Source organism: Zingiber officinale, chromosome 6B, assembly GCF_018446385.1.
Source record: "Zingiber officinale cultivar Zhangliang chromosome 6B, Zo_v1.1, whole genome shotgun sequence".
NCBI classification, from domain to species: domain Eukaryota; kingdom Viridiplantae; phylum Streptophyta; class Magnoliopsida; order Zingiberales; family Zingiberaceae; genus Zingiber; species Zingiber officinale.
This window is the reverse complement of record NC_055996.1, coordinates 131,683,497-131,697,961: the sequence shown is the minus strand read 5'-3', so window position 1 is coordinate 131,697,961 and position 14,465 is coordinate 131,683,497. Positions and strand designations below refer to the sequence as shown.

Genomic DNA, 14,465 nt, shown 5'->3' with positions numbered 1-14,465 from the left:
TATTTTTTTTTCCTTTTTATTTGGACAAAACTGATATAGAAAATAAATAAATAAAATGAAATTTTTCTGATTTTTCGTTATTTATTTGAAAGGGAAAATAGCAGAAGAAGGATTTTCATCCTCTTGAAAGGCTATCAAATGCCCACAACCCACACCATCTCCACCATTAGATCCAGCAGGAGGAGGAGGAGCCAGAAGCTATCCCCTCTCAGATGGAGCACCAGCAGCAGCCAGACCCACGTCCTCCATCTCTGCCTTTATGGCTATGCTCGCTCGCTCGCCTTCTCCATGCCGCAGCTGGCCCAATACAGGATTTTTATTTCGGGGAAGAGAAGCAAAAAGGAAGGTGTAAAGCCGCTGAGAGATAAAGAAGCGAAGGGTGGAGATAGATTGATATAGGGATAGCTGTCTCGAGAGGAGCCGTGGTCTTCTTGCAAATGGACTGCCTCATCTCCCTCGCTCACACCAATCCAACATCTTATGGGCGCCCGCCCCTCAAAAAAATTATCCTTTTGATCGAGCAAATCCAGTTTGATCTTGTGGAATTTTATGGGTTGATTTAGAGGGGAATTCCCTAGTCAGATCTTCGAGGAGAGAGAGCGCACCTTGGTTTCTCTCTCTATCCGCGACAAACTGCTTGGTCCTTATCCATCTGTTATCTTTATTACCTGCTCTTTCTGAATAGATCCGTTCTATTCCGCTTGTGAGTTCGTCTTTGTCGGCCCGCTTTAGGGTTTGCTTCCTTTCCCTTTTGTCGCCGCTTCTATCCGTGAGACCGAGGCGAGGATGGGGAAAAAGGCGAGGAGGGCGATCGTGGATGCGTCACCGGCCGTGGATTGTTGTCGAGTTGGGAAGGATACCATTGATAGGGGAAGATTCAAGCGTCAGTACCTGATGCAGGACTACGAGGAGTTGAAAAAGGTGAAACTTTTCTCTCTTTTCCCCCCTCATTTTACTATGTTCTATGATTTCTCAGAACCTTAATTTTCCTTCACTCTGTTTTGATGCTTAAGAATGGTATTGGCATGCAACTACTATTCGTTAAGGGCTCTTCATTTTTATTTTTTATTTTATTTTTGAGAGAGAGGACATTTGGTTAGCAAGTGTATCGAAAGTAGAATTTAATCCTTCTTATTTATCGTGTAAAAGGAGATGGAATTTCTTACAACCCATTCAAACATTGAAGTCATTCAACTCTCCTTTAAGCTGGAGCAGATATTCATGTGCTCTAATATTGTTACAGTTGTCATTTCTGGGGCCTCAGAGATAGTATATACATCAGCTAACTTAACTGATTAAAAAGATTATTGATTCAAATTTTTCTCACATATGAAATTCCTTATGCTTTGTTCTTTCACGAAGATAATTAGGTGCAATGAGTTGGGTCACCAGGTTGTCATGCAGCACCATGGGGGCATGTGATGCAAATTTGGTTTTATTTTGTGTTTGATTTTGATATTGGGTAGTCTCTCTAGTTTAGGATAGGGAGCTATAGCCTGGTCAAGTTCTCTAGTTTGGTAAGATTTTATATGCATTTATTTCCAAAGTTGTGAATCCTTTAGGTTAGTAGGTATTTCTTAGTCTGTTAGTTTGCTTTATTTTTCAACTTTAATTGGGTTGGAGTCTTTAAAAGACCCAACCCCCCCTTTTGTAATTTGTTTTTTTTTCAGTTAATAATTTTTTTTAGTTAGTAAAATTCATCGTGAAAGTAATAGTGCTGTATCAATTGGTATCAAAGTTGAACTCTCTATATGAGTTTTTCCCTCCCAGCATAAGTGTCCTACTCGAGAGAAAGCTGTCCTCCTCTCACCATGAAAATATCATTCAGTTTTGCACCAAGTATATCAACCTCCCCTAAAATATCAAGAGTAAATATCTTGGCACATAACTATATTGTCTTGCACCATTTTGTCTTTATGCCAAAATGTATCTTAGCTCTCCCAGATCTTGAATTTGATGCTCTCTTCACAAATGTGTCTTAAAGTTATATCCCAGCAGTGTTATACCCTGTAAAATACCATCAAAAGAACAGCTAGAAAGAATTCTGTTATGGAAGTACAAATGCCTATAAAATATTGAATAATTTCCCCAATACTTTCTCATCTAAACAATAGATAGGTTTTGCTGTAGCATTCATTTTCATCTAGTGGCAAAAGTGGATGATAAAACACAGGCATTATAGTTAAGAATTGCAGAACATAGCAAGGAACGTGCCAAATTGATTTTTAGGTTCCACTTAAAAAACAAAAGATGGAAAATGACTCTGACTGATCTATTATTATATTAATTATGCCATACTGTCATTATTGAATGATCATTAAAGAACAGAACAAAATACTGAAAGTTCTAGTTTAATATAACAATTAGGGCTCCAAATATTAGAATGAGCTAGCAAGGATGCTAGTGGACGCTAGTAAGATGAGGGTAAAGAGTCATTTTCCAAGATGGCAAGACTCACTATCTAAAGGCAATGTTTTGGAAGAATAGATATGAGATTTTGAAGGGGAGCAAATGAGGAATGACTGAGATGACTATGCATATGAAGAGCAAAAGGACACCTACTTAAGTAAATAATGTTTGCAGATGGTAGTGTCTTGAATGGAAACATAATCAATTTTTAATATGACAAGGCAGTTGTTTCTCTAATACAGCATGAATATTTGTTTCATTGTGCTAGCAACATGCTGTAGTGCATCCAAATTGCTTGTAGTTGTAGATGTGGCAATGTGGAATGTTCTTATTGAACTTATTTCAATGGACTGTTTTAAATATCTCATCATCTATGCAGCAATTGTATTCTAGCTCTTCAAATAGCTTAGACAAGCATTCATCAAGTCTCTACAACAACTGGCCTGTTGTTTAAGTTGGTTAGAAATAATAGATGGACAAAGCATGTTCCTCAGACTTATTAGTTCTATTTACCTAGTCAGCACACTTATAGATTGCAAAGGGAATGGCATGTTCCTCAAGCACATACATTAGCTTTGATTTGAACTACGAAATTGGTTATTCATCTCATCATCTGATTAATGTGCACCTACAACCCCACAAAGACAGATGCATGCAATAAAAAACACAATTAGTGAATCAACGTGTTCCAATCATCAACTACTTCAGATACAATGAGCATTCCTGATTATATACATGTGCATTCCTTGGATCATGGATGGGCTGCTATTTTTCTCAAAATTTTGCACTCTTTTTTCAAGTACCATCAGCTTCACAAATTGCTTTGCAAGGTGGACCTCTGAAACTCAAACCTCTTTTTATTCTCTTGAGGAACAAAAGAGCAGGACACAATCCTTCTTTTATTAATTGTTCAAGAAGATGAAATCCTCAAACCATTCAAACATTAATCCTGTCCAACAAATTTTGTTATGCTCACTGCTCGTGTACCGGGCTATCCTTTTTTTTTCACTTCTCGTTTCAAATTCTTGTTGAATTCTTCTGCTTGGATTGAACTATTGAAGGGCATCAAATTACATTGTTCCATAGGATTTGTTGTCATTACTTTTCTATTGCTCCCAATTCCTAATACTTTCTATTTCATGATTTTCATTTGCTTTTTTGCAGGAGTCTGAAGCAAAGAAGAAACAGTTAGAACTGATAAAACAGAAGAAGCGAAGACTCATGAATGAAGTCAAGTATTGTTTTATCCTCTCTCTGACAGTTTTTTTCATTAACAAATTTTCAAGTATAAGACGATTATTTGTCTTTTCAGAATCCTTGGAAAGAAATACCTGTCCTTTTTGGAAAATCCATCACAAACAACCCTTTTCGGAATCAAAAAGCAATTTAATCAATTGTCATCATCTTCTGCTTGCAATAATCTACCATTATATGCCCTTGGTGAAGTGAAAAATCAGAAAGTAACTGAAGCAGCAAAACCCAGCACTACTACACTGCTAGATCTGAATCAATTCTCGCACCTGGTACATCAACGATCCTAGCAAATACCCTCAGCATTAATTTTCATTGACTGATTAACTATTGTTTTATGGTTGTAGGATGATGAATCTCATATGGAGTCTTTGAAACTTGAAGTTTAGAACGAGTATGCAGTGAGCCAAGGACCAGATAGTCAAACGTTTGCAATATGTAGAGATGCACAGAAAAACTCAAGCAGGGCGTGCAGGAGAAAAGCTACATGGCAGGACCCAGCAATTCTTAAGGTTTAAATTTTTGTTGTGTTCTGTAATTAGTATGTAAAAAGATAAGTTCAAATGGATGTGAACTCGATTACCCTTTCACTTATTTGCAATTGAGCCATTGGTGGATGATCAGGTTGATGATGATTGATAAATTTCAGCTATCTGCCTTGTTGGTATCTCACGGGAGCCCCTAAATCTGGCTGCATCTCTAAGTAGTCCAATGCCGATTGCTAGCAGTTCAGATCCTCTATTCTCAAATTTCTCTGTTCCTATGTCCCCTTGCCGATCGAACGGATCAGATTATATCTCAAGGATGTCTTGTATATCACAAGGATATTGCATACATCTTAAAAATATCATGATACCTTGAGATGTAATCTGATTCGTCTGATCGGCAGGAGACACGGGGACAGAAGATTTGAACTGCATCGTCTTGGCCGTTGGGGAAGGACTGCTCTATGGAGAAGCCACCTCCCCTGCTGCGGCGACAGTGTTGCCGTGAAGATCACGTTCCCGAAGTAGCCTTGCGGGAGTGGCGGCTGCCGTCGTTGCCGGCCATCAGTCGCAATGTACAACAACTTGGTCAGCTGGTCTGGCTGGAGATCACGCGCTATGCACGCACACCGCCATACATGGGCAGCAAGGAGGACATATGTTGTAACTGCCACCTGGGGAGTTCGCTTAACTGCTGTTGGGTGAGCTTGAAGACGTTGACAGAGATGGCAGAGCTTGCAGGGGGCGAATTCTTCATGGAAGGAGGGGAATGGTATTCAATGTGAGTAAAAAGAGGGGCTGGGAGAGTCACCAGCACGGAGGGTTCGATTGATGAAAGGTTTGTTAGACAATCTTCCACAGTGAAGATTGCCCACGGAAGATTATAGGGATAGTGTTGCTATAAGAAAAATTCGTACGAAACATAATTTCTACGGTGCGCTTGCAGAGGAAATCAGAGAAGAGAATTTGTGGATGATCTTGTCTTCTTCGTGCTTCAGTGTCTAAAGAGCGGATGGCACTCGGGTGTTCTATTATTAAGTTATCTGAGTCGAGATTTTTTCTTTTTCAAATTCAAATGGGCGTCATTTTTTTTTTTGATAAAATATTATCCTCTAATAAACATTGGAGAAAGAATTAATTTTTTTTTGTTCATTTTCCTGCTCGGCCCGACTTTCCGACCGACTGACAAATGAAAGTGATAAAGCCTCCATCACTCGGGAGATATCGAAGCTGATTGAACTACCTCCAAGCAACTTCCAGTCTGACCAGTCAGAAATATCAAATTCATCAGCTGCTATTGGAGAGTGTCTTAAAGTATTGTCCGATCCGCACGCTGCAGCCCTTTACCCTAGGTATTTATTTCTTCTCCCCATCTTTGAATCTAACTAATTTATTTTCCTTTCTTGCAGCTCAAATCATGCTGAGGGCACGCCTGAGCAGCAAAAGTAGACTCACCAACGCAGAGATTAATGTCAAAGGCATTGCCGAGTTAGAGAGTCGGGGCCTATTGTCAATCGACCAATCTAGCGATTCAACTGGTGAAGCTGAGGGAAGCCAAGCAGCGGCTAGCGAGGTGGGTGGAAGCCGGATGGCGGCTAGCAACGATGCGGCCGCCACAGCTAAACTCCCTCCCGAGTGGCCTTCACTATTGCCAATCTCGGTGCCCTCGAAGTCGGCAACCTCGGGTGAGCCCTTAATCCAACAACGCAAGAGGCGTAGAGGGGAAGGTTCGTCCTGTTTGGCTACCTCTGCACTGCAGATCCCCGCCCATGTTGCCTCGCAGTCGTCGTCCAAGCGAGGTGAAACTTCATCTCCAGCCTTTCCCGAATAGAGGATCGTCACGGCTCCTACTCCTCTGTCACTCGACCGGACACCATCATTGTCCGTGCTGCCACCGAGGACCATACGTGTGCCGCCCATCGCATTTATGTCACCCCAGTCCTCCTTGTCGGTTGCCCAGGTGTCCACTATTCGCTCCTCCCCCATGACCCGATCAACAGGACAGACCACCTCCGAGCCATCAGGTTCGAGCTGTTGGAGACACATAACAACCATCATTAATCTACCAACGGACGAGTGGCGCTATCCTGATAGCACCGAGCCACGATCCCTAGAACACCAGATCAGGATTCAAGGACCGCTGGCACAAGTCTAGGCCGATGCTCGGGCTTGTGCAACAATCATTTCTCCTAGCGAGCTCGCGAACAGCTACACTCAGAAGTCCATTGGAGTATGTATATTACCATTATGTTTACTTGCGACTTTCCCGACCGGTCAATCATTAACCTATAATTATTACAGTTTTAGGTTGAAAGTCTGGCCATGTACTGGAGGTTGTCCTTCTTGGAGCACAAAGTGTAACAGCTGTGTGTTTCAAGCGACCCCTTAGAAACTTCTTGGGCTCACCTTGAGCAATTGACTGTAGAGGTGACTCAGTTGAAGGCCGATCTGGAAAGGAGCTTTGAGCAACTAATGGGCTCCGAACGGGCGCTCAATGTAGAGAGGAGCAAGAATAATGATCAAGCCCTACAAATCGAGCGGCTTACCAAGAAAACCAATAGTTTTGAATCTAAGATCAATTCCGCCAACGCCAAGAAGCTCCGAGCTATCGAGGACTTAGACATCAAAATAAAAAGACTCGGGTCTTGGCCAAAATCTCAAGGAGGCGGAGGTTGTCTGGCGACAGAACTGGATAGTCGATCTGCGGAGCAAGCGGCTATGAAGCTCCAGCTCGACGCCAAAGATGTCGAGCTGGCTTTCTTGAAAACTGAATTGGAGGCATCCCAAGCGGCTTTCAAGACGTACCAAGAGGAAGAGCCCGAACGACTTGAAGTTTACAAGCGCAACTATCTTCGTTCCGACCCTTTCAATGATACACACCAATCAGGCACTTCGCCTCTTCAACTGTGGCATTGATGGGACTCTTCAACAACTAAAGGATGACGACTATCTTTCTCCCGCACTGACCAATAAGATCATAAATAGGGAGAAGCTTACCGAGTCACTACTGGATGATGTGCTTCATTATCTTGACTAGTCGTCTATCTAGATTTCAAATTGCTTCTTGTAATCCCCGTCGATCTTTTGTAAAACTTCTAAGTCTCAATGAACGCGTGCTCGTTTGGCGCTTTTCAGCTTCTGTTAAATATTCCAAATGCCCTTTCGCGCATCCCCGCTCGGCCCCATAAGGCTATCCAGTTTCCTGCCTTATAGTCTTGTAATACTAATAGAAATATTCTAAGTGTGAATCCTTATGCTTCCACTCTTCTATGTAACTAATCGCTAAGATGCTTGATTAATCATTTCAGTGTAGGTCGAACGACCTCTTTGCCTTTCTAATCGAAGATCCTATCTGCCAATCGGCTGCAACACTGGGGTCGACAGTCGCCGCTCGACTGTCCAATAACTTTCTTTTGAGTTTATAGCAGCTGCTTGATTATTGTCGATGACTATTGGATTTATAGTCATTGCTCAACTTTATTTGGCGTAGACTCTCAGATTTATAGCTGTCGCTCAACTGTTGATTTTGTCGACTCTTGAATTTATAGTCGCCGCTCGACTTTATTTGGCATAGACTCTTGGGTTTATAGCCGTCGCTCAGTTGTTGACTTCGTCGACTCTTAGGTTTATAATCGTCACTCGACTATTGATTTCGTCGACTCTTGGGTTTATAGTCGTCATTCAACTTTATTTGGCATAAACTCTCAGGTTTATAGCCGTCGCTCAGCTGTCGACTTCGTCAACTCTTGGGTTTATAGTCGTTGCTGATTATTGATTTCGTTGACTCTTGGATTTATAGTTATCACTCGACTTTATTTGAGTAGACTCTCGGGTTTATAGCCGCTGCTCAGCTGTTGACTTTGTCGACTCTTGGGTTTATAGTCACCCCTGGACTTTATTTAGCGTAGACTCTCGAGTTTATAGCCGCCACTCAGCTGTTGACTTCGTCGACTCTTAGGTATATAGTCGCCGCTCGACTTTATTTGACATAGACTCTCGGGTTTATACCCGCCGCTTGGCTGTTGACTTCGTCGACTCTTGGGTTTATAGTTGCCACTTGACTTTATTTGGCATAAATTCTCGGGTTTATAGTCACCGCTCAGCTGTTGATTTCGTTGACTTTTAGATTTATAGGCGCCACTCGACTTTATTTTGCGTAGACTCTCGAGTTTATAGCAGTCGCTCGACTGTTGACTTTGTCGACTCTCGGATTTATAGTCGTCGCTCAGCTGTTGTACTTTTCTTGAATAATTTCGTATCAATAGTTTATAGTCGTCACTCGATTGTTGATTTTCATTGCTCAAGGGTTTATAGTTGCCGCTCGACTTTTGTTTTCATCGACTATAGGTTTATAGCAGTCGCTTGGCTGTTGTACTTTTCTTGAATAATTTCATATCAAGGGTTTATAGTCGCCGCTCAACTTTTCTTTTCATCGACTCTCGGATTTATAGTCGTCGCTCGGTTGTTATACTTTTCTTGAATAATTTCGTATCAAGGGTTTATAACCGCCGCTCGGCTATTATACTTTTCTTGAATAATTTCGTATCAAGGGTTTATAGCCGCAGCTCGGCTATTGTAATTTTCTTGAATAATTTTGTATCAAAGGTTTATAGTCGTCGCTTGACTATTGATTTTCATTGCTCAAGGGTTTATAGTTGTCGCTCGACTTTTAACTTGGCCGATCGGCACAAGAGTCTAGGACACTTGGGATTTTTATTTATCATTCCCCTGCAATTACAAGATATACGTTTATACAAGTGTATCTAAATTTAATTCTGCACCTCTCACCTGACTCTATAGGGCTGAAGATGATTTGCACTCCAGAGTCGCTCGAGCTTTCTCCCATCCCCATCTTGCAAATAGTAAGCTCCCGATCAGAGCTTCTAAATAACTTTATAGGGTCCTCCCCATGGGCTAGCTTGGTGGCATCACCGATCGACATCACTCTTTTCCATACCAAGTCGTCGACTTAGAATGACCTCAGGAACACCCTCTGATTGTAGCTTTGCTTTATGCACTACCGATATGTTGTAACCCGAACGACAGCCTTATCCTGCACATTATCCACCAAGTCGAGCTCCATGAACCTCCGATCGGCATTTTTCCCATCGTATACTTACACCCGGTCAGACTCCACTCCAACCTCGACTGGAACCACTGCCTCACTCCTGTATACTAGCTGGAACGGAGTTATGTCGATCGCCTCTCTTGGGGTCATGCGATAAGCCCACAATACGCTTGGGAGTTCATTGACCCAACTGCCTCTGGTCTGGTCGAGCCGAGCCTGAAGCTCTCTGAGTATTTCCCTTTTGGTGACTTCTGTCTGGCCGTTGCTTTACGAATAAGCCACTGAAGTGAAAGCATGTGCGATGTCGTAGCCTTCATACCACTCCTTGAGCATCTTCCCTATAAATTGTCTTCCGTTGTCTGAGACAAGCTTGAGAGGGATGCCAAATTGACACAGGATATTTTGTCATATAAACTTAATAACTATATGCTCAGTTATCTTGGCGAGCGGTTCGGCCTACACCTATTTTGATAAATAATCTACCACCACGAGTAGGAATCTTTGTTGCCTGGTCGCCATAGGAAATAGTCCAACAATATCTATGCCCCACTAGTTGAACGGATAGAACATGACGGATGCTTTTAACTCTTTAGTATGTTGGTGCGGGACGTTTTGGTACTTTTGGCAAGACAGGCAAATTACTACCATTCGAGCGGCGTTGACTTGCAATGTGGGCCAGAAGTACCGGCCAGCAGGATCTTGCTAGACAATGATCTGCCGCTTGGATGGGGTACTGCAAGAGCCTTAGTGAACCTCTTGCAGAATGTACTCAATATATTCCGCTACGACACACTTGAATAACGGCCTTGAGAAAGCACTTTTATATAACTGATCTCCGATTAGGTAAATCGCCCAGCCCTTTTTTTTAGCAAACGAGCTTCCTCCCGGAAGGTCGATGTGACTCCCGATCAAAGGAATTCTATCAACGACGTCCTCTAATCACTCGAGAAGGTCATTCCAGTCATCTGGTCGATATGTGCCACCAGTAAGACTTGTTTGACTGACTTATCTATTATGATCGGAGATAAAGAATTTTCTAGCATAGCCAGCTCATCCGCATATTGGTTGTTCGACCGGGGGATCTTCTGTATAATCACTTCTTAGAAACTTGTCTTTGTTAGACCCCCGTGGTTGTTTTGATGTGATCAACCAAGTTAGTTAAGTCCTGTTTATTTTTGAACCCTGTGTCTAAGTGTGCATGAGCTTAGGAGCGCAGGAAGTCGAGCGGAAGACGCAGCTAGCGAGAAGGACGGCACGGGAAGGGAGCCGACGGGCTCGGTGCGTCCGAAGGACGAGAGAGATACGGAAGAGTACACCGGTGGGCGAGAAGAACGTGCACGATGTTCGAGGGACGTAAAGCCAGGGACGGAAGACTGCTCGAGGAGAAGGCCGGGAATTGGGTTCGGATGAGCCCTATTCCGATTGACCGCAATCACCCAAGCGAGCGGAACCAGAGCAAGTCAACCGGGAAGTTGACTTGACAAGTGTTCGGTCAATCGGACGCCATGATCCGTCGACCGAACCCCTATCATCAGAAGCCAACCATTGGTGACACATCAGTAGCCACGTCAGCAACCAACCATTGGTTGATCGGTCGACCGAACCTGGGGATCGGTCGACCAATCCCTGTCGAGTCAAATCCTGATCCCGAAGATCAGGTGAACTGGATAAGTCTTGGAACCCCTATATCAAGGGGTCTCGAATAGCTATTCACGATGAACGAAAATCAACTCTATATTTCATCTCCAAGCAACGTGTAAGAGCCTTCAAAGTGTAAAAGGCTTCTCCGCCTTCATAGAAGGAGACTCTATTAGTGCACCTGTTCAACCGCCTTGGATTAACAACCGTCTCGGTTGTAACCAAGTCAATTCGCTGAGCCCCTTTTTCTTTTCTGTTATTTTTAATTTGCTTTATTGTTGCTTTTATTTTGAGTTGAAAGTTTTGAGGAGAGTATTTTTGTTTGCAGGCAATTCCCCCCCCCCCCCCCCTCTTGCTGGTCTCGCTGCACCAACAAGTGGTATCAGAGCCCGACAGCCTCAGAAGGACTAACCGTCGACTGAAGCACAAAGATAGAGATAATGGTCGGCGCGAACATTCATCCCCCAAAGTTCGACGGAGACTTCGCTACATGGAAGCGAAAAATAGAGGTATTTTTTAAAACTGAATTTGATATACTTTTAATAATGAAATATGGATATGCGGCGCCAAAAGACAAAGAAGAGTGCAACTGGATGAAGAAGGAGCAAGCCGATTTCATGGCCAACAGAAAGGCAGAATTCCACTTGCTCAGTGTCCTGCCACCCCAGGAGGTAACTCGGATCGGAAGCTACAACTCCGCCAAAGACCTCTGGGAAAAATTCCTTGAGCTCCACAAAGGCACCTCAGAATCAAAGCTAGTGAGGCGCGACATCCTCCGGACACAACTAACAAACCTCCGGATGAACAACGGCGAGAAGGTAGCGCAACTCCAAGCGAGAATCACGGAGCTGATAACGCAATTGACAAATCTTGGCGAATCGGTAACGAACCGAGATTCCATTCGATACGCGCTCAACGCCTTCCCCAGAACTCCTTAATGGCCATCCTTAATAGATGCATACTACATCTCTAAGGACTTTGAGGTAAGTAGTTTAGAAAGTTTATTCTCTACCTTCGAACTTCATGAGTCTCGACTTGCAGAGCCTAAACAAGTAGAGAAGTTTAACCTCAACATTGCCCTAAAAGCCGAAAAGGACGATCCCGAATCTGAAGCATCGATCGACGAAATTGAAGCGGCTCTTCTGGTAAGAAAATTAAATAAGTTCGTTAAAACGAATAAGTTTAAATCGCATTCGAGGAAACATCAACGCAACAGAAGGACGGTCTGATGCTATAACTGCAACGAGGAAGGACACATCAAGGATGATTGTCCCAAACTGAAGAAAAAGAACAAGGAGAAGCCTCAAAAACTGACGTCCTCAACACGCAAGAGTCTGAAGGCTACATGGGATGATTCTTCATCCTCTGAGTCAGAAGTCGAAGCTTCTCAGGAGTAGCACTGATGGCCAATCATCTCTTTGAAAATGACTCAAACTCAGAGATGAGCGTAAATGAAGGGGGAGGATCATCATAAGAAGAAAAAAGCTGCAATGAAGGGGGAGCATTACCAAGTGAGGTAAGTAAGGTACGTGATCTCACTCCTACTCAGTCTTTTCAGTTCATCAAAGTGCTGATAAAAGATCTTGCAAAATTAGAAAAAGAAAATGCTGAATTGAAATTGAACCTAGCAAAAGCATGCGCACTAGAAATGTATGATAATCTAAAATTAGAAAATGAAAAATTAAAAGTTGAAATTGAGAAATTGAAAAAAATAATGATGCATACGTTAATAAATTCCCAAAATCAAAACTAAGAATTTATGGAAAATTAAATTGGTATATTAAAAAATATCATGGACAACTTAGGAAAGCTCCTAGAAATTATGTACCCCCTAAGTTTTTGAATAACTCAGTAGAAAGGAATCTATACTGGATTCCAAAATCTTTGCTAGATTAAAATTTTTGTAAGTTAAGAGCTTTCAGCGAGAAAATTAAACATTAAGATTTCGTTATGAGCCTTGACTAGAAAGTGATTGTTGCTCCAATAACCAAGAAGGCCTAGTGCCTCACGCACTGCCTGGAAGCCGAATATAGAAATGAAAATTTTTAATTAACTTTCTGAAAAAATATTAAAATTAAAAATAAATAATGCTTTGAAAAGTTTTTAAACATCTTCCTGAAAATTCTTCAAAAATATTTTTTTATCTAAAAAAATGTTTCTTACTTAAAATTTTTACTTAGAAAAATTCTCATTTTAAAAATTTTTTTTTTTGAAATTGGATTTTTTTCTAAGCTAAGCTTTTCTAAAAATAATATTAAATTTTTACTTAGCAAGTTTTTCAAATCACTTAGAAATATTTTTGGGGGATTTTGGAAATGACTTAGAAAATTATTTTTACCCCATTTTTGCTGTGATCAAGGGGGAGAGTTAAGTAACAAGTTTAGAGGGGAGTTAGGAAAATTAAAAAAAATTAATATTTTTTTATGTTGCAAATTTTATTATTATAATTTTTGTGCTTCAAATGTTAGTTTAGTAATTTTCTTAAAATTACTATTTGTTTTTACCCTAACTTGAACTTGGGTTGATGCACATCAAAAAGGGGGAGATTGTTGGACCCCGTGGTTGTTTTGTTGTGATCAACCAAGTTAGTTAGGTCCTGTTTATTTTTGAACCCTGAGTCTAAGTGTGCAGGAGCTTAGGAGCGCAGGAAGTCGAGCGGAAGACGTAGCTAGCGAGAAGGACGGCACGGGAAGGGAGCCGACGGGCTCGGTGCGTCCGAAGGACGAGAGAGCTGCGGAAGAGTACACCGGTGGATAAGAAGAACGTACGCAACGTTCGAGGGACGTAAAGCCAGGATAGAAGACTGCTCGAGGAGAAGGCCAGGAATTGGGTTCGGGTGAGGCCTATTCTTGTTGACCGCAATTACCCAAGCGAGCGGAACCAGAGCAAGTCAATCGAGAAGTTTACTTGACAAGTGTTCGGTTGATCAGACTCCATGATCCGTCGACCGAACCCCTATCATCAGAAGCCAACCGTTGGTGACACGTCAGCAGTCACGTCAACAACCAACCGTTGGTTGGTCGGTCGACCGAACCTTCTGATTGGTCGACCGAACCGGAGATAAACTAGAGACTTAGTCGAGCATGCTGATCGGGCCAGCTCAGGGAGAGACCGTTGGTTGATCGGTCGATCGAACAATGGGATCGGTCAACCGAATGCAGGTTCGATCCACACAGACTGCATCTGGATGGAAGGCTGGTCAAGTATGCAGGTTCGGTCGACCGAACCTGGGGATCGGTCGACCGATCCCTCTCGAGTCAAATCTTGATCCCGAAGATCAAGTGAACTAGATAAGTCTTGGAAACCCTATATAAAGGGGTCTCGAACAGCTATTCACGATGAACGAAAATCAACTCTGTATTTCATCTCCAAGCAACGTGTAAGAGTTTTCAAAGTGTAAAAGGCTTCTCCGCTTTCATAGAAGGAGACTCTGTTAGTGCACATGCTCAACCGCCTTGGATTAACAACTGTCTCGGTTGTAACCAAGTCAATTCGCTGAGCCTCTTTTTCTTTTCTGTTATTTTTACTTTACTTTATTGTTGCTTTTATTTTGAGTTGAAAGTTTTGAGGAGGGTATTTTAGTTTGCAGGCAATTCACCCCCCCCCCCCTCTTG

The 14,465-nt window shown here is 42.3% G+C and overlaps 1 protein-coding gene across 1 annotated transcript; it reads left to right on the top strand.

Annotated features, from left to right (window-relative positions):
* The first annotated feature begins 135 nt into the window (after nucleotides 1–135).
* LOC121989564 lies at nucleotides 136–4,295 on the top strand. Its single transcript, XM_042543680.1, has 4 exons — nucleotides 136–921; nucleotides 3,574–3,644; nucleotides 3,722–3,932; nucleotides 4,008–4,295. The coding sequence occupies exons 1-4, from the start codon at nucleotides 787–789 to the stop codon at nucleotides 4,047–4,049; spliced, it is 459 nt and encodes a 152-aa protein (XP_042399614.1). The 5' UTR covers nucleotides 136–786; the 3' UTR covers nucleotides 4,050–4,295.
* The last annotated feature ends 10,170 nt before the right edge of the window (nucleotides 4,296–14,465 follow it).